Genomic DNA, 27,801 nt, shown 5'->3' with positions numbered 1-27,801 from the left:
CAGTAGCATTTGAAAAAGACCTGTATCTTGCTCAAACGCATCAAATTATTCAACCTGAACAATCTACAGCTAAAGATTTGATTCTTTGAACACATTCTAGTTTCCAGCTTACAGCAGAACCAGTCCAAAACAACATTAGTTCTTGGCTTCAAAGAACCTCATATAGTCAGTGAGGCAAGTGTTACTAGGTCTGCATTTTAAGAGATACAAAGTGAAGAAGTATTACTCATCCATCATACCTTTTATTTTCTAGTATCAATACGTGATCACTTTTAAGGAAGTTGAGGGATAAGAACTGAGGAACATACCAGCTGCACTTCACAGATCAACAGCCACAAAAATAGAAAGCAACTATACGGCCTCTGGGTTTCACAAACCTAGTTTTCGTTTGTAACACTTGACGCAACAAGGTTAACTGCAACAAGTGAAGAAGCTACATCTGTAAAGTGCTATTTTTGTTAGAAGTGGCTAAAAAAGCACAACTACAAGAGGTCTGGGTGTTCTGTCATCAGGATTGTCGATGTCCTCCAAATCTTTTATTTCAGGCTCTGTGTTTTTTGATGAAATTGATGAGCCCATTTGTTGAGCTATCATGAGATGTCACTGGAGCATCTGACTCCAGTTCAGGCTCAATTTTCTTGGCAAGCTGCTTTCCAAGCTCAACTCTGTATTTAAAAGATCAGAAGAAAGAAAAACATTAGTGCTAATAACTTACAGTATTTACTATAAGCTGTTGACATTAAAAATAGGTGCCAGTTAACTTGGCAGCAAACACTATGATGAATGCTTTTCCCTTCAGAAATCACTGACAAAGTCAGTTATTATTCAGCTGGAGTTCTCACAGCTGCTTAGCCAAACAAACAGCTCTTAAATTACAGGACATCTAAAGAGAGAAAGTTTTGTTTTAAAAGTTAAGCAGAGTCTTTTCCCTTTCTGTAGTCATTTGTGTTATGCAGAATGCATTCAGCTTGCTACTGTTCACTGTTGAACACTACATCCACTCAGAACACTGATTTGTAGCACCAAAACAGTAAACAACAGCCGAGCTGCAGGCCTGGTAGCCTTCCCCAACACTACAACACACTATATGCAGGAGTTACAGCACACAGGGCAAGAACCTAGGATAATTCAACAGCTACAAGAAACTAGGCTGTTTCTACAGCATCCCCACATTCCCTAGTTTTGGATGCCATTCTAGATTCTAATGTGTTGCAGTAAAAGCTGTACTTATTTCTACCCCACCCCTGACTTCAAAATTGGTAAGATGCATCAGCTTTTTATCAGCCAGCTTCCATTTTCAATTTCTACCGCAGTATTTTCGTTAAAGCACTTTCTCTGGTAGCATAGCTCCAAGAAAATCTTCACAAAGAATTATCCTTCAGCCTTTAAAAGAGCTTAGTGTAAACTGCTGTTCTAGGCCTGTAAAGCAAACTTGCTCTTCAAAATAACCCCTCACAGCTCAGGCAGGTTTCACCTGAAAAATCTTACTTATTTCCCAATTTTTGTCCTGGATAAGCCCTCATACAGCATGTTGTACAGTTAGTATTATTACAGATGAAAAAGAACCTGATTAGCTCCTTATTAAGTCTTCCATTTTTAAAAGTGATAAAGTGAAAAACTCATAAAAGCTGCTGTTCTCCACATGGAGCTCTACCATGAACCTTGGTCACAGGTGCAGCCTGCATCAGACCTACGGCTCCTATATATAAACACATCTGCCAAGAATGTTCTTGTACAGGGAAATTAAGTGGTCAGTCTTTTGCTTCACAGATGCCATACAAACTGCCTAGTAAACATTTCTAGAGAGAAAGTTTTCCCTTCTATAAGGGAAATTATTTTCCCTTTCTAATTCTTAGAACGTGTTCAGCCTGCTTGACTTTTTTTCAGCATTACTGCCTCTTTTCTGCATTCATAGTATTTTTTTTAGTCAAATTAAACAAAGGGCCTTAGCTGAAGTTCTATCTACAAAGTCATTATGCGTGGCTGAACAAGGATACATGGTGACTCACCCCCACAAAATCTGTTTTCATTTAAAACTATCCTATAATAATTTGCTAAGTTTAACACTTATTTTTTTCTCTCTAAGTCATGACAGATTAAGCAATACCACAGTCAGCAAGTATGCAAGAAATTTATCAAGACTACTTACCCCCACTGGTCATAACTGTTAATGTCCCAAACAATTCCTTGAACAAATATCTTGTGCTCATACATGGCTGTAATCCGAAGAGAAGATTTATCAGAACTTTTATCAGAAAGTATAAATAAAAGAAAGTCTCATTCACAGATGAGAGATCCATTTACTTACCAATGATGGCTCCCAGAGTAAAGGGGTTGAGTTTTGTAAACACAATGGAACTGGTTGGTCGATTTCCCTCAAAGACCTTTCAAAACAAGAGTTACATTGTTATCTAATATGTTGTAAAACTTACATGAGAAACTTGCAGTTTGTATGTTCCTTGCAGCCCATACTGGACTGTATCTACTAGCAACAAATACAAAATGCTGAAAGCTTTAAAGGCTAACAGCTTCAACCAGAAAATTGTATCCATTTTCATGGTTTATTATGAATACAATGGCAAAATGTTATCTCCAAGCACCATTACTGGCTACTATGGGCTAGAGAAAGTAACCAACAAGTCAGTATCCCAGGGGCAGTGATGAGGTAGCTCATCTTGTCTGAAATGCCTCAAAAAGGCTTCCAGCTCAGCAGCCTTTTAGCAAGAGTGCCATTCACAGACAGCACCATGAGACTGGACAAGGCAGAACCTGTATCTTAATCTTCGCAGCTATCGCGACAGTAGCTCTTCACAGCCACCGGAGGGCACTGCCCCATGAGCAAACTCCGTCCAGCAGCGCAGCAACACGACGCCTCCCTCCCCACCACAGCGTCCAACTAAACCGGGGAACGCTGTCGAGTGCCAGAGCCCGGTTACCTTATGGGGAAGGAGCTTCTCCAGGGCATCTCCACTCAGTCCTGCCGCTTGAAGTTCCTTACGAGCTTCATCAGCGGTCTTTCCTTTCATCAAGGCCTCAGTCTGAGCAAGGAAGTTGGCCAAAAGGATCTGGCAAGTAGAAATGTATGTATCAAATCAAGTACTGCTTCCAGCTGGAACAGCAATACCCAGTGCTTGAACGGAGACTGAGACCTAGGCTAAAGTTACTACATTCGTTTTTAAACACTACGGCAGTAATATGTGCAGTAGTTTCAGCTGCATAATGCCTGCTATCGCTTTTTACCTGAGAGTGCCAGGAGACTTGATTACTGTTTTAACAGTGCTGGTATCCCAAGACAACCAGGACTGTTTTTGCAGAATCCTGCCCTGCTGAAACTTGACAGCAAGCCTCCCAACAAGAACAAAGAAGCCAGGATTTCACACACCCTTTTATCCAGTACAGTCTAAACTTCTTTATGCATGGAAAGCCAGGCGCAGCGTTAATCAATGTAACAAACTAAGACATACTTACTCTTACTTGCAAATTCATACCCATTACACTGAAGTCATCTCTTACTATATCTACAGTAGAATGAAACCTTTTCTTCCCTTCTTTTGCAAAGTCATGTTCTAAACTTTCACCTGTACTTAGCGTTACTTGACAAAAAGTTATTATTACACAATTCAAATAGCACTTGTAATCTGAAATAATGACAAGATTGTAATTTAGTGAGGAAACATGTTTTGGGGGTCTCTTCGAGTTTTTTTTGTGGGTTTATTTTTTTTGTTTTTAAGTATGCAGTAACAGTAGACCTGGACATGTTTCCACCTATGGAACTTAAAAAATGGTTAGACAGTTCACTGAAAATCCTTAGTTGGATAATCCAATTAAACTAGAAAAACTGGACAAATAAAAAAATATCTATGAGTAGAAGGCTATCACGCTAGCCACGCTAGTATACGTACTCTCTTGTCCTAGAGCTTAAGACTCACAACAGCATCTCTGAGGAAGTTTTCATCAACTCTGAGAATTTGTTCCTTCCTACTCTGCAAGAACTACACTCCTAACAATTTCTACAAGGAATTTTCTCACCAAATACTTGATTGTTCAACACTTTGCAACCTCAGTAAGCGAACAGGCCACACCACTGACCTGCCTCACGAACTGTGCAATTTCTTCATGAACAAAAATACCACTGTATCAATATATTAAACGTAACATGTAATTGTAACTTAGATATTCTCAAATCTATTGTGAATGTTGACAGCCCATGTATACAGTTTCAAAGGGACATACAAAAAACCTCACATGCTGCAATACTGAAGAAGCTTCAATGCCTTCAGCCACAAGAAAATATGGGTGCACTGACAATTTATTACCTTGTGATGCAAGCCATTTCTGACTGGATGCTGGGTCTGGACTGGGATCAGGAAGTCACAGGGAATCATGCGAGTTCCTGTAAGAAAAGCCACGTTAATAACCCTGCAACAGGAAAGTCTTAGAAAAAACTTCAATTCTCACCCCATTTTCATAATTACTGGAAGACACAGCCACTTCAAAAATATTTTTAAAAAGCTTTTTTTTTTATAAACAGCACGGTAAAATGACAATACAGCTCAGTAGTTTCAGCTTTAGCTGACCTTCCCTGTTGTTCAGTTAAAACCTGCTTCTTGTTGTCTTCCAAAGTCACTAATTAAGAGCACCATAGCAATGTGATGCTGTGTTAGGTAAGAGCCCAACCTCTAAACCAGTATCAATTCTGCAGACTCTTGCAGCTTTACAGCCATTCAAAATTCAACTCCAAAACAAGGTATTGAATAGTTTCAGTCTACCTTGATGAATAAGCTGGTAAAAAGCATGCTGCCCATTGGTGCCAGGCTCTCCCCACACAATAGGGCCAGTACTGTAGTCCACACGAGAACCTTTCTTGGTAATGTATTTGCCATTAGATTCCATATCACCCTAAAAGGGAAGGGCAATATTAGCTTTCTTGCAGAACCACACAGTATTAGTACAAGTTTCCATACAGACTTCAACTACAATGAGTTATAGCAATTTCATAATTTCTTAAGACATACAGCTGCTTCATTTACAGACATCAAGATAACAGATGTTTGAGGTCAAAATGTTGCAAAATTATCTGAGCAGATAAGTTCGTATCAATCTTGGCACCAGTCTCTAAGACCTCGATAACATGAACTTAAGTGATTGCAATTTTAACCTAGAAACATACATTCAGTTTCTAGAACTAGGACAGAAGCATATCTACATAATTCCTTCATGAAACCTTTACTCCGAGTCTTACCTGCTGGAAGTAAGCAGCGAAGCGGTGCATGTATTGGTCATAGGGCAGAAGGGCATGGGTTTCACATCCATAGCAGTTTATATACCAGATGCCCAGCATGGCCAACAGAACAGGCACGTTCTTCTCCAGTGGGGCAGTGTGGAAGTGTTTATCCTATGTGACACATATGTTGTTACACTTTTGATGAAGCAATTGTCACCCCTCCCAACACTAAAACTGTTTTTATTGTTGTTTTGATCCAGGGAGACCTTCCCAAGCACAGTCATTTTGGAAGCACTGAGAGGGCACGGGGAGCTAAACTTCAGAAACCTGCCGCCAGTTATCATACTAAAACATTTAAGAGGAACAAATCTGAAATAGGGATCCCACACTCACCATCCAGTGGGCTCCTGCAAGCAGGCTCTCAAAGTTGTCAAAACCTAACAATGGAAAAAAAGTCAGTTCGTATTTACTATCACAACTCAAATTTGATTTTTCTTGCAGAGGCAATCTTAAAACAGTTGGGATTTCTGGTATGCAGCAAGGCTCCCAACTACTAATCAAGTTTAAAGCTGCACTTTGACTTCTCCTGAAATTTGCATGCCATAAGCCAGATGTATTTAGTTACGATTAAAGCCTGGACTTCAGAGCAAGTTCAACTTAATGAAACATACTTCAAAAACCTTTGCCTAAAATCCCCATGTAGGCAAAATGAGCAACTAGAAGGCGAAGAGGCATTAAAACCAGGCTCTCTATTAAAGGCTACATAGTTTTCAGCAAGTTTGAACACTTAGTGACTTCACAGCCACAGTAGGAGAGACATCCCCCAGAATAACAGGGCAAGGGTAGTACAGTAAGGATTTTTATGCTGGTCTGGCAAAACAACTGTAATAAGGTCTTCTCAAAGAAGAAGGTTCCCCCCTACCTTCCTTGTTCTCTTAGTTCACCCCATTTTTCTCTGCTCTATAATTAAGGTATTTAAATCATCATTTGTTTTCACTAATGAGTATTTTATCTAACTCCATCCTTTCCTGCAAAACCAGAAATCCCGATTCTTATATGGAAAAAATGGAGGTGAAGTGTTTGACAAAGCAGCAGCTCTACCTATGGTCAGAAGCCAACTTTGGGAGATGACGGATGTAAAAGCAAGAAGTGCAGATATGGCATGTCAGCAGTCAGCACCAAATCTGTCTGACAGCAGAGATGAACAGTTTATTGCAGACAAAACACTAAGTGCCTGAAGTTTATTTTACTGTTCGCACGCACTGGTTTTTCTACATATGAAAACTCCTACTCATATAATTCTAAAACCATCAAAACCAATGTTTCCTCTAACCTCAGTCTAAGAGAATTCTAGCTTTAATTTATTAAAATGACATTACGGTTTCAGACTTGAAATATCTGAAAGTAGTGATGAGGGAAGCAAGACTCCTGAACAGCCTGCTCAACAAGAAACAGCAGTTCTTAGAGCTCTTTCACATCAACTGTGTACTCTCCACCTGCATCAGAAATGCCAATGCTACCATAACAGTATAAAAGGTAGATGGGGATCAATTCTGAGGGTCTACATTTGTGCCACAATCAACTGAAGATAGAAGCAGCATTCCTGTATCATCAGGCCCTCTAGCCTAGAAGCACAGGTACTGGGGACAAAAGGAAGTAATGAGAGGAGACTGTTAACAACGCTAAACTGAGCTCAAATGCAGAACTGGAGACATAGGATTTTTAATGGTTAGTGTGTATATACCTGCAGAAACTAAATACACTACTTTTAAGTAGCTTAGGAACATCAGTTGCAAGGTCTGATTTTCACTGACGTGGCTCTAAGTGATCAGGCACTTTCGGCTATGCAAGCGAGAGAGACTAAGAGATGCAGTCTTACTATTCGTACCTAAGTACGGGTAATTTCCAAAACTCCATTTACAGTACTGAAAACTCTCAACATTTCTGATGCATTATAGATTGTTTTTTAGCACAAACATCCAATCACTCAGAGTAGGTGGGTAAAAGAGTATCTGCCCCAAATCTGATCCATAACTCATTATTGTTAACGCATTCCACAGTTAATATTCCTGAAGCAAACAGACTAGTTCTTGGCATTGTTACATCACAGGAACACTTACCAATATGCAGGGCAATGGAGAGACCTATGGCAGACCACAGAGAGTAGCGGCCACCAACCCACTGAAAGCAAAAGATTAATTTATACATTAGAAGTAACCACAGGGTTTTTAAACTCAAACTACTAGGAAATAGCAGCATATGTTTAGACTATTTTCAGCAAAATAGATACTGTTTCTGGAGATAATTCACAACACATTACATGGTATGGTCAAGCGAACCTGCACCTTACAGTAGCCCCCTAACAAATCCTTAAGTATGCAATTATTTGAGACTTGAAATTTACCCTGCTCGTCCAAAAATTTGTAACATCTGTTGAAGCAGATTCTTTGATGATTCCAGTTCCCTTCCAAACACTAAGTTTGCAGCTTGTATTAACTGCTTGCCTAGTATCACTCCTCTATAGATAAAGCCTGCTGCAATGAGATTATGGAACTATCTAGGGAAAAGTAATGCTCTAGATAATTTCTAAACAGCAGCTTTATAAACTAGTTTGTCAGGCACATAGTCAATGAGGCAAACCAAGCTGTTTCTAGTTAAGTATAAGGGCAGTATACTTAAAATACATATCTGCTACAAAAATACCAAGTTAGGCTCCTGGTTCTGATGTTTGACCTTTACAGGCCTAAATTATATACAGTGGACCCCAACCGTCAAATGTCACAGCTTATAATAACTACTTACACGAGGAATAAGCTAAGACTTGTATCTCCTGTTACCCAACAGCTGATTAGACAGCCAGGAATATAGAAGGCTCCTCTTCAGACCTTTGACTGCACCATTTTAATGGAATGGTCAAGAGACATGACAGTTTTGCTTATCTGACATGTTCTGAATTTGCCTGGAACTACAAGTTTCCAGATGTTTCAGTACATAGAACACAACTAGTATAATTTAGGTGTTTTGGCAGTTTCCCGAGATCTAGTTAGCATTTTCTGAAGCAAGTTAGATTATCCTAACAGTTAACATCTACCACACAACATTAAACATTTACTTACATCCCAAAACTCAAACATGTTCTCTGGGTCAATTCCAAAGTCTTTAACTTTAGGCTAGAATAATAAAAAAGCATGTAAGAACGTCATAAGTAAAACTAACATTCTTAAAAAGCTTTAGGTCTAGAAAATCGAACACACAAGTTGGATACCTATAAAATGCACAATTCCTCAACTACATCCTCTATTTAAAAAATATACAGCTTCACCAGAAGAAGATAACATTAATTTCCACCTATCACTACTCAGCAGTCTCAGATAAAATCAATGTCATACATTTTCTGATCAAAGTGGTAATATAGTTAGGAGTTGGACTGACATTCCATCTACATTTAGCAGAACCATAACGTAAGAAAGGAACGTCACATCACAGTACCCAACAGCCTCTCAGCCACTGCAGTCTTTTTCTAGTTGCTATTGATCTTTCTACTTCATACTTTGCATGAACCACCACATCAGGGAACATTATACTCATATGCTACAGATTATTCACACAAACTACTTGCATCACTTCAGCACTTACTTCAGAGGTCTAGGAAAATACTATTTATTTACATAACTGCATTCACACACAGTTCAATTAATTACAGGTAACACTCACTAACAACAGGACAGTCATTTCAAGTATGAGACCTGATAGCAGGTTTCAAACTCTAGCAGAAAAAGCAAAAAACTATAATGAAGGTCATCAAATCCTGATACTGTTCATTACTCTAAAAGTGTTAGTTATTTTCAGTAGAAAAAAAATGCTTCCTTTCAAGATGAAGACTAACTATTGGTATTCAAGTAACTGTCTTAAAAGATAGGCTTCCTTACTGGATTGTAAAATGAACACCTTAAAGATACACAGAAAAGATAAAATAGATTTGTTATACTTACACCATTGGTAGACAAGGCAACAAAATGCTTGGCCACAGCTGAAGGCTTAATAAAAAAAACACTGTTAGATCTAGAATGCTAATTATTTTTATTTCTTGTCATAAAGATGATCTGCTACCATTCACATTTAAACACTGTTGACTATCAGTTACTTTCACATTATCAACTTGAAATCACCTTATTCACATTCAGTGTGGGATTTGGCAGCATGCCTGTCTGAAGATAACATTCTGAGAATATTATCAGAATACATGAAGCCCACTGGAAGCAGTCACTACTTAGAGTGACACACAACTTCCATAAGAGTATGTTATCAGTTTGGAACATTGCTTCCACCAGTTTGGAGTAGGTAGAGTTTGTTGTACATATGCTACCCTTCCAGCTAGTTAGAAGATAAAGACAATTGGATTTACTGATAAATCTCCAGCTCTAAATATAGAGTTTGGTCTTTCAGTAAGTGTTCTGGTGAACAAAGTTGAGTTGTCTGCACCAGTAGGGTTAACAGGGTATTTCAAAGCCCAGCTTCCCAACTAAGTACAGCTACTCTGACTGGAACAGGTTCAAGACCATCTTAATTACCTGAGTAGGCAGTATCTGCTTTTTTCTTTTAAAGGTTAGAGATAGAATGAGACAAATACAAGGTTTCTATTCATAGCACTCACTGCTCTCTGACATAGCAATGTTAGTTATTCAATCATAGCTTCATTTTTAATGTATTTGCCAAGAATTGGAAGGTAATGCCACATATAACATGTTCCTGGATTTCTGTATCAGTGGTTCCACTAATTACCCAGTTCTAAGGCAAATGCTACGCTTTATTACTTAACAGGTAGTATTTCAGGGAACAACGTGTGACAATCATTTATAATGAAAAACTAGTGGTTTTGTCACTTTGATCAGATGTAACAGCCTGTCACTATCCATGAAATGAGATATATATACAGCATTCACTGAGCTATACAGCTTGAATTTGGGCAGCTATTTACTCTGATCCAAAGTGCACAGAACAACCAGGGAGAAGCTGCACAATGAAAAGCTGTTGCATTCTGTTATGTAACCTAAACATGTTAGACTTACATCATTAGCGGCATGTAAGAACCACTCTTTGGCTGTTTCTGCATTCGTGATAGTTTCTTGGGTGGTGAAAGTCTGCACATCAGAAAACAAGGAAGTATGTGAAACACTACTTAGAACTGACACAAGTTCAGGCTGCTAAAACATCATTTGTTCCAGGTAATCAGAGCAGAGTGAGTCTAGATGTTCATAATAGACAACTGCTGCTAGATTTCAGCTAAAAAGCAGGTTTATCAATCCACTAAAGACTAGTGTTTCTAGATTTACCTGAACAAGCACATTATCTGGAATTGGAATAATTATTCCCCATTTCCTACCTTCCCTCCCCCAAACTGTTATGCAAAACCTTGAGACCAAAATTTTCCACTTTACTCTTCCACTAAACATGAAGTTTTACCATTCAACTAAAAACAAACTAATTGGGCATCAAAACAACATAACCTAGCTGATTGCCCTCATGTTCTTCCATTCCTACGTTTTCATGTAGGAACACTCATTTCTAAGACTCTTGCCATAATTTTGTTCTGCTGATTAGAGCAGAACATTTTCCTGCTTCATGAAGTGTGCACAGAAGTTCAGTCATGCAGTTTTGCAAAGATCTACAACCATTCTGATTTATTCAACCATCAAAATTTAGCTTTAAGGGTGAACATTAGATTCAACCTACTCTCATCCACCTCCAGAAATATTTCATTATGAAACACAAGCCTGTTATGGAAAACAAAAGAATGCCATTCATCCTCTTCCAAATATATCCAATTATCTAACTACTATCTGGCAAACAGAAATTGAAGTGTTACTCTTTCAATTTGGCAGTCTTCTAAGCCTTTGAACCGTGATCCCTGAACTCAATTATTCTAAGTGACCATTAGTATTACTTGTGAAGTTTCCTTATTACTCCATAAGTTGTTGCTCGGCTGCAGTATTGCCAAGATGAGATAATGAGCGTCACTGTCGAGCATGGCCAGCATTACACACATGTTCATTTGTTGCAGATAGTCTTCAACAGCAAAAAGGTTCCACTGTGCTTTACAAATGAAAGCAACCCAAGTTACATAACTATGAAGTTTGTCTTTACCAGTTGTTTCTGCCATGACAGAAGCATTCCTCAAAGGAAGATGGCAGCTAACAGTTACGTTTACAGAGTAAGTTATTACCAAGGCAAGACCTTAAAAGGCAGCTATTAAGTCCATATTCAGAAATAAGTGTCATCTTACTAACTAGCAGCAGACTAACTACCTTTTCCTAAGTAAAGCAGCTTAAGTACATACTTATATATTAGTATATCCTTTATGCCCAAGGAACTCAGCATTTGAGTTATTTAGGTGAAGGTATTTTGTTACTACCCTAAAACAGAATGAAGGTTCCCACTACATGCAATTCATTAATGCAAAAAATACAACAACGTACTTAAGATAAAGGACCAAAAGTAACCTTAAAGAAATGAGACAAGATCTTGAATTTTAAATAAGTAACTACATCGGATCCTACATTGCACCCACAGAGAAGTACAGTAAAATCAACTTGTGAATAAAGCTTAAACTTTTACTGACTGAGAAATACATGCTAGGCAACGTGAAATTGCTCATGTGCCTCACTTGTTTAGGTTAAGCCATTTTCAGCACTTGACTTCTGGATCCTTAAGTATTTCAGTGGCAACACAAGCTTCTACTGCAAGTTTAGGGTGAATCACAGCAGGCCTGTTTAGAGTAGTCCACACTAGAAGTCCCTCATCTAGACCTTCATGTGGACAGATCTCTACTTGGTATCTTTTACAGTCAGAGAAAAAAAATCACACCCCAGTGCTTGTATTAGACAAACCTTTGATGCAATGATGAACAGCGTAGTGTCTGGTTTAAGCTCAGCCAGGGTTTTGGCTATATGAGTACCATCAATGTTGGATACAAACCAAACACGAGGGCCTCCCTTTGAATATGGTTTCAGGGCTTCAGTTACCATCAGAGGGCCCTGGATAGAAGCAACAATAAGATTTTATCTTCACTGCAAGCACATACACACACAAAGAGATGTGGAACATGTATAGAAGTCAGGAGCTTACCAAGTCAGAGCCACCAATCCCAATATTGACCACATCAGTGATCGCCTTTCCAGTGTACCCTTTCCATTCACCACTGCGGACTCTCTGTGGCAAAAGAAAATTGCAATGACTATTTTATACTTACACTAAAGTTAGCGATTCTAACAGTAGAAATAGTTTGTGTTTTCAGGCACTGATGTAGAAAGCATCTAAAGACAACTTTCAAGCTTCTAGACTTTAAAGACTGCACTCAGAGCTAACTTCTTAGCTATACCTTTGGTTATGTCAAAGATGACGCTTCACTAAGTATTAGAAATCTAACGCACATATTTAAAACACACTGCAAGATCAAGCTCTCCTTCCACGTGGACAGCATTTACAGCAGTATTGGCAAAGGCAAGAGAAATTAAGCTAAAAAAGGAAAAAATCTTGGGCATTAAAAACATGCTCTGATGATTGAAACCATCTAGCAACAAAGAAGGAGGCACCAGTGAAAGTCTGGTTTTGCATTACCACTTTTTTTAATCAGCTAAAAACTCTACAGTGGGAAAAAGACTGTTGCGTTTCTGTGGTCATTCAATTCTTACATTATCTGAAGAAACAACCAAGTTTGGACCAATTAGTGTCAGTTATTGTGGTTTTGTTGGCATTTATCCATTAGGAACCAGACATAACCCGGGCTCATTTTGTATGAGTTAAAAAGTATGAGGTGGCAGCAATACCGGCCACTACCACCTGGATGAGACTCACAATAGCAGCCAAGTAGGTCCAGTTCCTCATAGTCATATTTAAAATGCACCAGAACTATTCAGTGAGTTTTTACTCATTAGTTTTATCACACATAAATTTGACTTCGTTAGTGCTCTATCAAGTTCATCAGAGCATTTCCTCAACTGATCTCACAGACGCCGACATTTTCAAGATACACAGAATAAAAAAGCAATTAATAATATTTGAAGATAACAGTTCACTGCTGTACTTAACCAGGGAACAGAAAACTCTTATGCTGTCGAAGTTGCAAGCCAAATCATAAAGGTATCTGACCTAAAATAGTCTTAAAGAACTTCTCGTTTAGGTAAAGCATAATCAAATTGCAAGTGAGCTGGGAGCTTCTACCTCTCTCCTCGTTTTACACAAATTTTAAGAGGCAGTTTCTACCTGATACAGTTAAGTAGTTGAAAAAGTAGCAAGAAATAAGGCAGTATTTGAATGGTACTTAAGTGATTTGCGAGACTTCTGAAGTAAATGCAAGATTACTACTAAAAGAGCAAGACCTAGAGAACCCATTAAAGAAAAACCCAACTGGTAACAGAAAGAAGTGATCATACTAGAAACAGCTCCAACTCCCTGCTTGAGCCAGAATTATTATAAACCTCAAACAAGGGCACAGTAATTCATGTGAACCAGCCTACAATCAATGTTTCACAATACACATGTAAGAACCTGGCTGGGTATAGAACAAACATATGAAAAATAAGCTATGGTGGTAGTTTATACCTGGCAGAAGTGTTTCATTTTGTCCAACACTTTGTTTACTTCTGGAACAACATCCTTCCCATCTACAAGTATTGGCACATTGGAACGATTTCTCAGAGCAATATGAAGCACAGCTCGGTTCTGAAACAAGAAGGGAGAAAACCTGATGAAGCCATTTCCAAACTATACCCAGGGGCCTCAGGTGCCTCATCCAGCAGATAGTACAACCTTCGAGACTTAAAAACCCTTTAGAGTAACTGTAATTGGTAGAACACTAGTTTGCGTGTATGTTTATATACACACATTCATCACCAGCTATCTACATCACCCTCTCATTTCACATCATCAGTGCAGAGAGTTTACAAAAGCATATAATATGCAAAGTAAATAAATAGTTTCTCTGTTTACTTGGATAAGAAAGCCCAAAATCCCTTGGAAAGATTGAGGTTCAAAATTCAGCAATATTCAGTACTCTGAACTTGGCATGCTTCAGGTATACAAGGATGAAGTTGTTTCCTATTAAAGACAATACTGAGAATCAATTTTAACAAGAAGCCAAGGTTATTTTCTCTTGACATTTTCTCCATTATCCCGAGCAGTCCATTGCCTATAGAAATATGAGACAAATACATAGTTTCTCTAAACATTTGACAAAAAAGGAATATAATAGCCACATTATTTTAGCCACTGCCCACAATTAAATGTTCCCTGAATACTTGCATGCCAGAAATGTAGATGCTAGCTGTGTTATGAGAAAAAAAACCCCAAGCTGTTAGCATGCAACATAATGTATTGATTCTCCACACTTCTACACAAGTCAAAGCACTGAGATCTGGCCTATGATTTGCCTGTTCAGGAGCTTAACAGCTTTAAGCTAGAATGAAGGAGTTAAGCCAATACTAATGAACAAATTAAAAAATTAGTCTGCTCCACCTCACTGTGCCTCACTATAGAGAGAGGCACTGTGAACAAAGACAACACAGACAATGTGAACTGCCAAGTTATGATTTAAATACCAAATGCCAATTCAAAAATCATCGAGTCTGTGGTTACTGACTTGGAATACAAAAAAGCTCTTGCAGTTGCTAATTATCACAAGTGTACCCACTTAAATAATAGACACTACTTTTTTTGCAACACCCAGCCACAGAATGGTATTATTTGGTACATACTGCTCACTACCAGGCTTGAAGGAAGTTAAATCTTTATCAAGAGAAGCAGTCATATTTGACCTGATTTCTACTGTTAAACGGAATTATCTTCTAAATATCAGGTGGGCTATGAAGACTGTCCACATGAGTGGTCAGATATGCACTACCTTGTAATGCACTGTCTTTGTGCCATAGCAAACTGCAAGTTTGAACTCATATGGGACAAACACCTGGCAATAACACACTTGAGTGCACTATGAAGAATTTCCACATAAGCACACACCATACAGCCAATGTCTGCAGAACCAAATACAGACAAATCTTAAGTATTAAGACAAATAGCTAAAAAATGTTCTAAATCAGAACAAGAGTAGCCGACAAGTCAGTTCTTGCCATTAAGCAGCTCCCTTCTGTCTTATTGCTTTAGGTTTATTTAGTCATGCTGTTTGACAGCATCCTGTTTAAGGTCTCATGACCATTTCACATTGTCCACATGCTCATACTTCAGAGCCAAACCAACTTGATCTGATATTCTATACAAGCAGGAAAAATTAAACACAAGAAATCTAATTCCAAGTCAACTTCCGACTGTAAACAAGGAAAAGCTGATAATGAAAAACATGTTCCTAAAGTCATCATGCAGCTAACTGCTACACCAAGTTGCCACATGAGGACAGTAGCAAGATAGGGAGCTAGCAGCAGAAGCTAAACACATCACAGTTTAATACTGTGTTTTAAGTGCTTTCTGGGAAAACTTCATCTTTCTGAGAAGGCTTCAGCTGCTGTATTTGCTCTCACGTAGACAACAAAGTGTAACTCCATAATACATGGTCAGAGATGGGCTAACCCTGTATAACTTGTGTTACAAGAGCCTAGTGAGAGGCAACACCAGACACAACAACATTCAAGTAGATTTAAGACTTAAGACCCTCTTTTCTCACTTCCTTCTTTCACTAACTAAAATTACCTCTATGAATTGAAGGCATTAATATAGAAGGAAAGTGAACTGTTTCTCCAGCGAAGCTGTACCTGTTTTTACCTGTGCATTTTTACAAATATAACATTCACAAACAATACAATGTCCAACTACTAGAGTTAGTTTAAGCAAACAGCTTGTGCAACAGTTAAGTCAGTCAATAACGAAGTCAAAGGAAATACTGATTTCTGTGAATTTAACCCAAACATACTAAACAGCCTTTAAGGCAGACTAGTAAATCACATTTCACTGTCAAGTCCAGTTTTAATCCTATTTTTTAATTTCAGGAAAAAGGTACAATTCGTTTCCTGTATGTTTTAGTGAAGATTTAACCATGAAAGTTAACATTTGAACATAAAACATTTTTAAATATGGTGGGGTAATTGGCATAACTGGAGCGCTGCAGTGGGTGGCTACAAACCCTTCAGAAGGGGCAGGCAAGGAGGGTGCGGCAGTGGGGTAGCCCTGTATGTCGGGGAGTGATTTGGTTGTCGAGAGCTGAATGATGGTGGTGATGGGGCTGAGTGTTTATGGGCATCAGGGGGAGGGCCAGCAAGGCAGGTATCCTGGTGGGAGTCTGTTGTAGACCACCCAGCCAGGATGATGACACAGATGAAACATTCTACAAGCAGCTGGCAGAAGTCTCAACATCACTAGCCCTTGCTCTCCTGGGGGACTTCAACCTACCAGATGCCTGTGGAAACATAATACAGGACAGAGGAAACAGTCCAGGAGGTTCCTGGAGCGTGTGGGGGGTAACTGCCTGGCACAGCTGGTCACTGAGCCAGCCAGGGGAGATGCCCTGCTGGAGCAGCTGCTTGTGAACAGGGAAGGTCTTGTGGGTGATGTGGTGGCCAGAGGCCATCTTGGGCACGGTGATCATAAGATGACAGAGTTTTCAAATCTCAGTGAAGTAAGGAAGGGAAGTCAGCAGAACCGCTACCTTGGACCTCCGGAGGACAGACTTTGGCCTGTCCAGGAGCCCGGCTGACAGAGTCCCTTGGGAGGCAGCCCTGAAGGGCCAAGGGCTCCAGGCAGGCTGGACATCCTTCCAGAGGGAAGCCTTAAAGGCGCAGGAGCCGGCCGGCCCCATGTGCCCAAAGTCGAGCCGGTGGGGAAGGTCGGCCTGGCTGAACAGAGCTTTGGCTGGGACTTGGTGGGGGAAGAAGGAGAGTTTTGTGACCTTTGGCAGAAAGAGCAGGCAGCTCTGGAGGACTACAGGGATGTGGTGAGGTTGGGCAGGGTGAAGATTAGAGAGGTGAAAGCCCAGCTAGAACTCAGGCTGGCCACTGCCATAAAAGATAACAAATTTTTTTTACAAATACATCAGCAACAAAAGGAAGGCCAAGGGGAATCTGCATCCTTCATTGGATGCAGCAGGGAACATTGCCACAGAGGATGAGGAAAAGGCTGAGGTACTTAATGCCTTCTTGGCCTCACTCTTGAATAGTAAGATCAGTTGTTCCCTGGGTACCCAGCCCCCTGAGCTGGAGGATAGGGACGGGGAGCAGAATGAAGTCCCCACAGTCCAGGAGGACACGGCCAGTGACCTGCTGCTCCACTTAGACACGCACAAGTCCACGGGGACAGATGGGATCCACCCGAGGGCACCAAGGGAGCTGGCGGAGGAACTCGCCAAGCCTCTCTCCATCATTTATCAGCAGCCCTGGCTACCCAGGGGGGGCCCAGCTGACTGGACGTCAGCCCACGTGATGCCCATCTCACAAGAAGGGCAGGAAGGAGGATCTGGGGAACTACAGGCCCGTCAGCCTGACCTCAGTGCCGGGGAAAGTTACCCTGGGGGTGCTGGTTGATGGCCAGCTCAGCATGTGTGTGCCCAGGTGACCAAGAAGGCCAATAGCAGCCTGGCTTGTAGCCAAAACAATGTGGCCAGCAGGACAAGGGAAGCAACTGTCCTCCTGTACTCAGCACTGGTGAGGCTGCACCTTGAGTACTGTGTTCAGTTTTGGGACCCTCACTCCAAGAGGGACATAGAGGTGCTGGAGCGTGTCCAGAGACGGGCAACGAGGCTGGTGAGGGGTCTGGAGCACAAGTCTGATGAGGAGCGGCTGAGGGAACTGGGGGTGTTTAGCCTGGAGAAGAGGAGACTCAGGGGGGACCTTATTGGTCTCTACAATTGCCTGAAAGGATGTTGTAACGAGTTAGGGGTGGGTCTCTTCTCCCAGGTAACTATCAACAGGACAAGAGGAAACAGACTCAAGCTGCACCAGGGAAGGTTTAAACTAGGCATTAGGAAAAGATTTTCACAGAAAGGGTGGTCAAGCATTGGAACAGGCCGCCCAGAGAGGTGGTGGAATTGTCACCCCTGGAGGCGTTTAAAAAAATACATAGATGCGGTGCTTAAGAACATTGTTTAGTGACGGACTTGGCAGTCCCAGGTTAATGGTTGGACTTGCTGATCTCAAAGGTCTTTTCCAACCTAAATGATTCCATGATAATTACAACCTTCAGATCTACAAGAAGGAAGATACTCACCCTCTTACCGAAATAGTATAAACAATCTTGGGAAATTGGCTGCCTATCTGCTGTTAAACGTACCCAAAGATAAGTAGTATCAATAACCCAAAGCAGGAAGTCTTACACAACCCTCACTACAACTTTGCAGGCAGTTTACTGAAGTTTACAAACACTGACATTAGGCAAAAGCATGTAACAGATACCTAGAATGCAATACTCTGCTCCATGCCCTTTGCAAGATATGACTTGTTTTACTCTCTATAAAAAACTCAAGAGAAAACAAGGAAAAATGTACCACCAAAATCCCTAAAAAAATAAAGATGTGTGTTGAAGGGAGGATTGAATAGCTTTATTCAAACACATTTTCTTCTGTCTTTGTCCGAGCTGTAAAAACTTCTCATGTAAGTAGTGCAGCAAAAATTACAACCACCCAGCATTTTAAACCAGCAATCAGAGTAAGCTTTTTCAAGATTCCTTACACAGATGCATGAATATCTGTAACACACAGGCACAACTGAGGGGACAGAACCATGGACAGAAATAGCCTTACCTCGGTGAAGTTTATCTTCTCCCCACTGAACATGCGCTCTCTGGCACTTTCCACACCCCTTGACTTAGCCTGAGAAATACAAAAATAGATACCTCTTAAAAATAGTAGGAAGTCAACATGTACTACAAAGGTCCAGCTACAATAAAGAGTGTGAACATTTACCACATAAGACAGTGAAATAAAAATCACATTAAGAGACTCACTAGATTTTAGCTTAAAAATCAGTTCTCTGATTTTAAGAACAAGTGTTTTTATGCAGGCTATTTATTTCCTTAAGAGATTACACAGTAACATGCTGAATTACCAAGATGCAATTAATCCATCTTACTCAGTTTCATCTTGTCATACTGCTACAGGACTCATTAATGATTCTTTGTACCAGCTTGGAATTTTTAATTTTTTGAAACCAAAGCATAGCAAAAGTAATGTTGCTATGGCTGGTTTTGCGGAGGTCTGTCTTACCTGGTCTAAGCCTTTGGCTGAACCAACAGTTAAGGAAGAGTTGTAAATATGGACACCAGGATAAACTAAAGTTAGTGACAAACTACTTAAAATGCACCCAACTGCAAATGCATCTTAAAACAAAGGCTGCATGACATATGAAGTATTGTTTCAATTGCAGGTACAGAAGACATGAGCTTGTCTTACAACTTCATATGTTATAACAGTTCAAGTTACAACTTCATCTGTCTTACTTTACTGCAGACTTCAGTAAACAGCACCATTCGCCAGCTGGTCTGCTACACATAATCCTTTCAGTGAGCACAAGAGACAGATCTGTGCATTGGAAAATGGCCTTGCACCTTTTAACTCTGATGGCCTCTCAAATTCAGAGCTATATATATAAGCAGTGCTAGAATATTAAAAATTTTGGTTTATTAATTCAACATTTTAAAGAGTTACCAGTTCCATCAGCATTTTCATCACTTCTTCTGTAATAAGGTTCTTTGAGTAATCCAGTAAGATATCCCCATGATCAGTATTCAGAGTCAAGCTGTCAAAACAAACAGGTGGTTTAATTACACATTCCTGAAGAGTGACTGTTTTAAGACAGTGATAACTCCTCTACACATTACAAGACGATTGGGCTCCTAATTATACAAAGTTAGTAAAGATGACCTGAGGGACTGATTTGCCCCCCAAGTTTCACAGAATGACCTACTAGCACATTATTTTAATTGAAGACCACAGTTTTCAACATGCGAAGTTACCGTGTCCACTCTCTGCTTGTTGAAGTCCAAATATAACAAAGTCTATTTAATGCATAGTTGGAACAATCACATTCTGTTTCCAGAGCCACTAGTATTCTCTAGCAATAATTTGTTTTCTCCCAATTTATCATAGGAAAAAGCTTACATTCTTTTGCTGCTAAAAGTTAAACTGTCTTCCTACAGGTCCTTTCAACAAATATAGTCATTCTTTTATATGGAGACTTGAACAAACCCGATCTGTAAGTCCATGTAACTCCACGTACAGAAACATTGTGTAAAATACTATGCAGAATTAAACCCCATTTGTGCATAGCAGTCTCACTGTCCTACTTGACTCCAGTGGAAGTCTCCAAATCAGTCAACTAATCAGAATCTGAAAGCCATAGCCTAACACTTGAAAACAGAAGCACCTTTTTGTTTACACCCGAGATTAAACACAGAAATGACAGTCTGATAAGAATAGAATGAGCCCATTTGTATTTACTAGCCTTGTATCCATGCACAAAGTTCTACAGGCCCTCTAGTCCTTCACAGCACACTTTTCTACTCATTTCTTCTTTGCACTCATTTACAGCCAAATATACACAGAACACAAAGTTCTGTAAGTAATTCAGTAGGCCTTCTAAAAAGGCACAGAAGGCCTTTTATACCTTACTCTCAGTTTTGCTCCGCAGACACAAGCCACAGGAAATTGCATGCATCTAAATTCTCAATGTTTCCACATGCTTCATCATCTCCCCTGCTTTTTCTTTCCCAAGATTTGAGCACAAAAATATGCAGTTATTTTAGTGACCACACATGCCAGAGAATTCACAGGGACAAACCATGGCATAATTGCTATTCCAAACAGATATAATATGACAGAGCAGGCAAGATTCTGTGAAAGAAGGATGGGGCTGAACTTGGAATAACAGCAAGAATCAGCAAGGCCTAGACATTTGGGTGGATTCATTAACTTGATTAGTGGTGGACTGGACAGTACTAGGTTAATGATCGACTCCATCTTAAAGGCCTTTTCCAATCTAACAATTCATGACTCTGTGTCCTTTCTCTGGTCTTAAAACACAAGACACTAAATAATGAAGGAAGGAGTCTTCAAGCAGAGTCTCAGAAGAGTGTTTCTTGTACAGACAAGGCGGTGGCAAATCAGGAAAAACAGTATCAATACTGATAATCACCCTTCTCTTCACTGGGCTGCAAACAGTAATCCTGAAACCCTGACCATCCAGCACAAGGACAGCTGGAATACAGCTAGCTAAGGGAAGGAGGACTGTTACCTTCCACCTGCCAGATTTGCTATTTATTGAAAAAATACAGAAGAAAAGTAAGAACAAGTGCACCAAGTCTTTCATTTTCACATTTGATGCAATTTTTTACAGACACGTCACAGATTTGAACATATTTTACTAATGATATTGCAAAGTCATTAGTATACTAATACCTCCTCAGTTTAGAGAGGTAGAAGTCTTAAAATTCTCATCTACAGTTTAATATAGAACGACAGTCTTCCCCATTGTTCTACGCCATGAAGTCTTTACAATCTTTTCTTCGTTTACTTGGCATATGCCTTACTTCTACAATTCATTGTTATTTTACATTTACAAATAAAAAAAAAAATCAATCTCACTAGACCTAGAAGACAGAGTATCCCATGAAATTCTGGCTGGATTCAAATCACTGCTTGTGTGAACAAACTGCAGGAAAGTGGCATCCCAAGACAAGCAAAAAGTAAATAATAAAAAAAGCAAGCAATGGCTACCAGATCTTAACTTCACACACACAAGGTGTAATACGCAGCATGCAATGTCATCTCATTTTAAACCCTTACACCAAGAAATCCACCTTTTATTTAAACAGAAGCCCAAACCCCTGCAGCTCAGTTAGCAGCTTTCTGCTACACCACCCATTCTGCAATGCAGTAGTTAACAGTAGCACTACCCAGGTGGAACAAGAGCCTGGTCACGTAAGCCACATCCACATTTAAGTGATGCAGCCCTTAATCAGAAGATCACCTGTAGCACCTCAGAATGATTTTATCTCCCAACTAAACACAACCTAGAAAAGCTGTGTGCAACCCCTGAAAGTATTATTATGTATTGATTCCCTGGTGGTATGTTTTCCATTTAGATTTGAGGCTCTTTCCAATCCTTCATAATGGACAAGCCAACTAGGAGTATAATACTAGTGCTTCTTATCTTGCACTAGTTATTTGCATCAAGAATACTTTAATCAGCATCCAGTGTCCATTATCTGCTGAATTTTGTGATGGCTGCACCTTATCAGTTCTACTCCTTCCAAATCTAGTAAGAGCTCTTCTAGTGAACAACCCACTTTGTCAAGACCCACTGTACCTACACTTGGGTACCAAAGAAAGCCAAAGGTATACCTTACAGGTTTAACTACACTCCCAGTCAAGAAATCAGGATATACAAATCCTGAGGGAGGGGGACGACACACACAAGGAAGAAAGTGTCTTTTATCTGCGTTCTGCAGGACACAATCAGCAAGTGTAAGGTTCTTATAATAAAATTAAATAGATGCTTCTGCTGAGAGATAAAATATTCAGATTTCAGTCTGACATTTCCCCAGAACGAGTACCAGGAAACACTTTTACATGGGTATAAGTTTCTCTTTTCCTTCTAAAGGAAGGGAGGTAGTCAATGATTTCCACTACAATACCTAGCAGACCTAACTGAAATTTATTCACAAAGATTCATTTCACATGAGGAGAGGTGTGCATTCAAACTACAGTAAGGTCCTTGTGGCAAAACCTCCAGACTGCTTAAGCTTTCAGCAAATGTTACCCCCACCATCATCCTGCTGATCTGACTCAAAGTGGCAATCAGTGAGAAGGATACAAGCAGATCTGTCAAACTAACCCAGCCTCTTAGTTCAGCAATTGTATTTTGCTATGAGAAGGTTCTCCTGGTAATCTAGAATGTGTTGGTTCATGAGGACACAGGACTGAAATCATGAAAAGAGGCATAAGATCGATTAAGTAAACTAAAAACACTTCAACTGTTTCCTATCCTTGGGGACTGCACGAAAGGACATTAAGTTGGGCAGCTATTTGAAACTAGTAGCTTTGGTAAAGAATGTTTCACAAGAAATCTGATGAACACATTCTGGGAGACACACTGACTACTTTCAGCACGGAGAAAACATCCTAGACACGAGTGTGTGGGCCTGAAACAACAGTTGTCTAATATGTTCTCCTTTGTGAGCTGTACACAGTGACAGCGCAACACTCAAAGTTTAAGTATATTACACATTCTCAAAAGCAATTAAATACAGAGTATTTGAGATTGAGAGAGTGTATTTTATGGTTAGATTAGCTTGGATAATATTAAAGTGACAGCCAACGAGATTAAGATGCAGAGCTATCCCCAATAAGAGTACCTGCTTAAGCCGTTCAGGAAGGAACTTACAAGAGACCTGTTGATTACACCTTCTCATTCATTTCGCTAGCTTGCTTCAGCTTTCCTTTATTCCAAGGATGTTAGCAAATTCAGTCTCTTGGAATACACCAGAGATAAGGAAAATGTGCAAACAGAACTAGATCTATTAGCTAAGAGCTAGTACGTTTATATAACGTAATACTAATAAATCCCTTTAACAGTATAAAAAGTCCCTTCAGAAGATCCAGATGTATTCAATACTCCAAACATTTAGCACCCCTTTTCCATCAATGTAAATGAGATTTTTAACTCCAGTATACTGGTACGCAGGACTTTGTATGTGGTGTTTAATTACAATTTAAGAACCACCTAACCTACTCCAAAGGTAAGAATAAAGTCACTTTACCTAGGGTGCTAACGAAAAGCCTGATACACGCAACAAGTCTTATCTCAACACTCGATAACACAAGCTCGCTGTATGACCCAGCCTCACTTTAAAACTCAATTCAGGGATGCGTTACATGCTATTAAGACTTTTCAGATCGTATAGTCCAACAGCGTAACCACACACGACTTCCCAGCACAGCCTCCGGTGTACGGAGGACGAGCCGCTGGGCGTTACCACCCTGCCACCACTTCTTTCTTCCTCCTCTAGCAAAACCGTGGTGCACTGGGCTTTCTGTAAGGCGGCCAGCAAGAGGCCAGGGCGGGCCGGGCCTCCCCGCCGCCCCCCTTCCCCGTCGCAGGGCAAGGGTAGGCACGGCCGCGCTGCTGACAGGTAGGGGCAGGCAGGGGGGATGGATGGCTCCTCGCGATTTTATCGCGGAGCTTATCATGACTAAGCACGCGGGTGCGAGCGGCTGAGGAGCGAAGGACCCACAATGCCGCTGTGCGAGCCACGGCCCGGCGCTGTGCTTCCCGGCACGTACCCTGCTGCAAGGATGAGTCAAGGACAAGCGCGCACGGCCGCCCTCCTCGGGGGATGCAGAGGAGCGCCCCCCCGGCCCGGCCCTGACCCTCCGCGCTCCCGGCGGGACGCTCCGGGCCACGGGCGCATGTGCCCGGCCTGCCAGCTGCCTCCGGCCGGCCGGCGCAGCTCCAGCCGCCCTCCCCGGGCCCGGCCCCCCCCCGCACGCCGGCGGGGGCGGCGGCGAGCAGAGCAGCCGCGTGTGTGCGCGGTGCGGCGTCTCCGCCCGCCCGCCGGGCCCAGCGCCCCCCCCCGGGGCCACAGGGATGGGAGCGGGGGGAGGGCGCAGGGCTCAGCCTGGCGGGCGCATCCCTCCCGCCCGCGGCCAGGCCGCGGCTCCCCGGCGGCGCCCACCTGAGGGAGCGGCCAGCCAGGCCCCAGGCCCCGTGTGTCGGGAAGCGCCCGTGTGTCGGCAGTCCGAGGGCCCGGCGGGCCGCCGCGGTGGACGGGGAGGGCAGGGGCGGCCGCTGCCCCGTTCAGCCGCGGGGGAGGGCGGGTGGGGGCCGCCCAGCCTCACCTGAACTTCTGGAAGCGATCCTTGTCGGCCTCGAAAAGCTGCCGCAGGACAAGCTTGGAGGCGTTCGCCTTATGCCATTCCAGCAGCTTCTTGAAATGGGGGTCGCCGGAGAGCGCCATGTTAGCGGCCAGGGAGGGCTGAGGCAGTCACAGCCGGCGCAGACAGACGAGCACGGCGGGCAGAGCAGTTGCCGCCGCCTCCGCTTTTATAGCGGCGAGCTCGGCCTCCTGCCGCCGGCTCCGCCCCGCCCCGGCCCCCTCCGCTTCGCGGGCGGGGGGATTCCCCCGTTGCCGCGCCAGCGGGGCGGGAGGCGCCGTGAGCCCGCTCGTGCGAGGGGGCAGGTAGCGGGGCCGCGGGCCTGCCCGCCCGGCCGCTGGGGTCCGCAGGTGGCAGCCCCTGTGGAGGGAACGCCGTGCCGCCGGTTGCGGATCCCGTGCTGAGGGACGAGCGGTTTCACTGCCAGCGGGCACCTGTGCGGGGCGGCGGGAGCTGGCTCGTCAGCCGCCCTGCTTGCCCCCCCGCCCGCGGGCAGCCGCCGCGGTTGTGTCCAGGCCGCTGCTCGCGTAGCTACGTAGGAAGTTTGACCAGGTTAAAAACAATGTCTCTTCTCGGGGGTTATGTTTACCCCGGCTCGGGCCCGCGGCCTGGCCCAGCGCAGCCCCGCGGAGGGGTGCCACGGGCCGGGGCAGCGCCGTGAGGCAAGTGCCAGGCCTCGGGGCGGGGACGCGGCGCTGCACCCCGGCCTGGCATCAGCGCCGCCCTGACACCTGTGCCAGACCCCTGGCCCGCTCCCGCTGGCCGCCTCCACTGCCCGCTGCGGCAGATGGCCCCTGAGCCACACGTCAGCTGCTCTGGCTTGTGCGCCCCGAGCCCCGGCTCCCCCCGGCCGTTACATAAGGAGCTCAGGCCCGGGCCGGTGGCGGGAGGCCTGCGCCGCCGGGGCCGCCCGCGGGCCGGGGCACGCTGGCTCCGAAGGCAGGCTGGGGCAGGCGGGTGAGCAGCTGCACCGTTCTTCGGCGCATAAAGCAGAATGTTGCTTAACAACAGGCGTGTAAAGCAGTATGTCAAATTCCAGAGACTGCACTCAGTGGCTTAGGTGAATAAACCCCAGCCAAGTCATGTTTTAAGCACCTAAGCCCCTTTATGGATCCGGGCCTAAATCAGAGTCACAGAGGAAGAACTTGATTCGCTAATATCACAGCCCAAGTCTTAAGCAGCAGAATCAGCATCTTTTCCTTGCTGTGAAACATAAAGCATTCCTAATTGAGCCTTAATTACATTAGTAAATGTGCACCTCTAGTATAGTGATAATAGACCATCTAAAAAAGGTTCCTCCTTACTTGCCTGTTTCTAAGGTTTGCTTTTTCAGACTTAAAATAAATTTAATAGGCAAAAACCTTTTTCTTCACCAAAATAAATATTGATTACTTGATATATTTTTTTAAGGTTTCTGGAGGACACTCATCCCTGCTAATCATAGGTATGGGCAATATCTCCAAGCCAAAGCTGCTTCTCTCACGGTGCCTGGATCTACCTGACCATCCATCGCTGCTGCGGTTCCCTGCATACCTGCAGGTAAGGGAGGAAAATGAAATGGCAGGTAACAACTGGACTATGGATTGATTCCACAAAGAAGCACGCAAGTGCTTAGCAAGTCTTTAAGAAGCCACTTAGGTCATCTTGCACACTGCCATGTAAACTTTACACATTTTCCTTCTTTTTCAAGGCCTTTAGGATAAAGCCCTCAATAATCCTAGGCTCCTGTTCACAGTCACACTATAACCCAGGATTAAAGTTCTCTGGCTTAATAAACATTTCATATTAGTCACACGGAGAGAACAAATATCCTTTTTTAAAATGTTAACCTTACTGATAGCATTTGATAGCGATGAAATGCTCCTGACCCAACTGCCTGGTGTTTCTCAAATCAAGGCAAACAGGATTTCATTAAAGTGGTCTCACCACATCCCTACCAAATCCAGGGATCCCCTACATACATTCTTCCCGAGTTTCTCTCCTGCTATCCGCAGTAATTGTTCTCAGAGCACTTTCACTTCTTTTCACCAATTAGCTTCAAGTCAAAGTGTCTGCCACATACAAACTTAGATTCACTTATCTTGCAGGTCCTTCCAGCTATCCTGTTGTTTTCTTAAATGGTGATGATGTCTCAATTTTGCTTCTAATTTTCTGCTCTTATTATTTCAAAATCAGCGATTCCCCTGTCCTGCCTTTGCCCTGCCCACTGTAAAACTTGGGTGGTATCTGAGGTGTTACTCTCTTCACATTCAGGATTTCACTCTTGTTACATGACCTGTGAAAATGTCTTTTGAGGATTCCTTTCTTAAATCCTCATTCATTACTATAGTTCTCTTTTCTGCCACCTCAATTCTCCACTTTCTTTCCAAACTACTGAACCACATCTAGCTCTGTAGCTTTTTACCGCTCTGCACAATTTTGCAATTGTGAATCTTGTAATTACTCCTTTTCGTATGAAATTTGAATCTCATGTCCTTATGCAGGACAACTGCCCAATTGTGCCTCAGTCCAAGTTTCAACACAGCTCTCTTCAATTCTGTTTCCCCTTCCTTGTCTTTTTTTATCATAGTTCTTGCACTATTTTGCATTGTCTCCAAATCCTCCAGATCTGAAACCTTGAAGATCTTCAAGTTTATCGGACCCAGAATCAAAGTCAGCAGGATTTTGTTGGCATCACATCCCAAATCTACAATTCTTCTCATACTTAATTGTA

At 42.2% G+C, this 27,801-nt stretch overlaps 1 protein-coding gene across 1 annotated transcript; it reads right to left on the bottom strand.

Annotated features, from left to right (window-relative positions):
- Positions 1 to 222: 222 nt before the first annotated feature.
- On the bottom strand, positions 223 to 25,254 carry GPI (glucose-6-phosphate isomerase). The gene is made up of 18 exons (XM_055726740.1): positions 25,053 to 25,254; positions 19,863 to 19,953; positions 18,960 to 19,028; positions 13,826 to 13,945; positions 12,350 to 12,433; positions 12,112 to 12,258; positions 10,294 to 10,365; positions 9,217 to 9,261; positions 8,341 to 8,394; positions 7,345 to 7,405; positions 5,618 to 5,661; positions 5,243 to 5,395; positions 4,770 to 4,899; positions 4,317 to 4,393; positions 2,937 to 3,065; positions 2,309 to 2,384; positions 2,150 to 2,216; positions 223 to 665 (listed from the first exon to the last, which is right to left on the bottom strand). The coding sequence occupies exons 1-18, from the start codon at positions 25,169 to 25,171 to the stop codon at positions 542 to 544; spliced, it is 1,662 nt and encodes a 553-aa protein (XP_055582715.1). The 5' UTR covers positions 25,172 to 25,254; the 3' UTR covers positions 223 to 541.
- Positions 25,255 to 27,801: the final 2,547 nt, after the last annotated feature.

Source organism: Falco cherrug, chromosome 14 (assembly GCF_023634085.1).
Source record: "Falco cherrug isolate bFalChe1 chromosome 14, bFalChe1.pri, whole genome shotgun sequence".
NCBI lineage: Eukaryota > Metazoa > Chordata > Aves > Falconiformes > Falconidae > Falco > Falco cherrug.
Note: the sequence above shows the minus strand (reverse complement) of the source record. Positions and strands in the feature narration are given on the sequence as shown.